At 63.7% G+C, this 1,687-nt stretch overlaps 1 protein-coding gene across 1 annotated transcript in view; it reads left to right on the forward strand.

Annotated features, from left to right (window-relative positions):
• The window catches only part of DOCK1 (dedicator of cytokinesis 1), a 264,303-nt gene that overhangs the window by 27,259 nt on the left and 235,357 nt on the right, over window positions 1-1,687 (forward strand). Inside the window, exon 12 of the mRNA XM_014530148.1 lies at window positions 532-657. Within this exon, the coding sequence (XP_014385634.1) occupies window positions 532-657 (126 nt within the window). The remainder of the gene's footprint in view (window positions 1-531; window positions 658-1,687) is intronic.

The following is a 1,687-nucleotide window of genomic DNA, read 5'->3' on the forward strand; positions in this document are numbered from 1 at the left end:
CCTGTGGGGCCGGCCCGGTCCTGTGGGGCCAGCCTGGTGGTGGTCCACAGCCCAGCGCTCTGCCGCCCGCCTCCTGCAGAGCTCGGGTGCTGCTCAGCAATTTGGAACATTGGGTTCGTGAAGCTGAGAATTTACCTCCCAGGTTCTCCTCTGTTGTCCCCCTTGGGAGAATGAGAAGCGAAAGCCGGTCAACCATCCCCGCAAAATGCTAGCTCATGGTTTACCTTCAGTGCACGTGAGCTCAAAAGCCTCTGGTCCTGGGCAGAGCTGGCGCTCAGCGCTGTCCGCGTGCACGCCTGTCCTGCGGCCCCGGCTGAGCGGGATTTGTAACCCAGCCAATCCGACGCAGGTGATGCCCGGGCCAGCCGCCTCCTCCTGGCCCCTCTCCTCCCCCCTCCTCATACACGACCTTTTCTCTTACAGCCTTATGTCATGAACGAGGAATTGCTCGTTCGTTGAGCTGGTTTTGTGATGCCTTCTTTTAGACACGGACGAGATAAAACATAACGGACGCGCCTGTTGTCTCCCTAGGCCTGTGGGTCACTCTGAAGTTGCTCCCTGGAGACGTCCATCAGATCAGGAAGGAGTTTCCTCACTTAGTGGACAGGACCACGGCCGTGGCTCGGAAGACGGGGTTCCCCGAGATCATCATGCCTGGTAAGAGCCGCTTCCTCCCGCGTGGCTGACCGTGGTGTGGAGGTAGCTGGCGTTTGGGGACGTCACAGAGCTGGCCGCTGAGCGCCACGTGGACAGGGACCCGTGGGAGCTCTGGCAAGCAGAGGGCAGGTGTTGCGGGCCGGGCCGAGGGCGGCGGCTTCTCTTGGTTACAGCGACCTGGGAGGGTGGGGGAGCGACTGCTCAGGGAGCCGGAACAGGGACCAGAGGGTGAAATAAGCCTCTGCCAGCATCCCAGCCCGAGAGCCCGAGCCTCTGTCAGCAGCTGGGGAGGTGCCACGGCTCTGCGGGCCCGGCCTTGGCTGAGCCACGTCCCCTCACTGCCGCGGCCCCGGCGGGAAGCTTATGCGTCAGGTGGGGGCACACGTGGTCACGGGTGCAGGAGGTCCGGCGGGGTCTGTGGGGAGCTGTGAGGCAGTCACTGCCAGGCTTGTGGGCTGGTGAGGATGCTTGTGACTGTCCCAGGCTACGTTGGGTCCCTCTAGGACTGAGGCGATCCTTTATGATGGTTTTGTGGGTTCACAGGGGTGGCCTGGGCTCCCCTTGTTTCTGATGCTGTAACAGCGTTGAGTCATCCAGACGGTGGGCCGAGTGGAGGGAGCACAGTGTAGGTGAACACACCCTGTCAGGTTCCGGCTGTGTGACAGCCCCGGGGGAGGTTGTGGTCACTGCCTCCTCGCCACAGTGTCCCCAGCGCTGAGCAGGCAGGACCTGGTCAGGCACCCGGCTTGCGGTCCCACCCCGCTCCTCCCTGGTGCTGGGCCCCGGGCACGTGCTGACCCCTCTCAGCTGCGGTCTCCTCATCTGAAGAATGAGAATAACATCGTCCCCGCCTGTCGGACCGGTTGGCTTCCGAGCTGCCAGGATAAGTAGCAGCAACGCCGAAGCCCGAGGATCCGCAGGGATCAGCTCAGGGCCTGAGGCACAGCAGCCAGCCTCTCTGAGAGGCCCTCAGCCTCCTCCCACGGCCTCCCTCCCTCCGAGGACCCCCAGGAGCCAGAGGCACGAGCCG

This window comes from Myotis brandtii, unplaced genomic scaffold, assembly GCF_000412655.1.
Source record: "Myotis brandtii unplaced genomic scaffold, ASM41265v1 scaffold725, whole genome shotgun sequence".
NCBI lineage: Eukaryota > Metazoa > Chordata > Mammalia > Chiroptera > Vespertilionidae > Myotis > Myotis brandtii.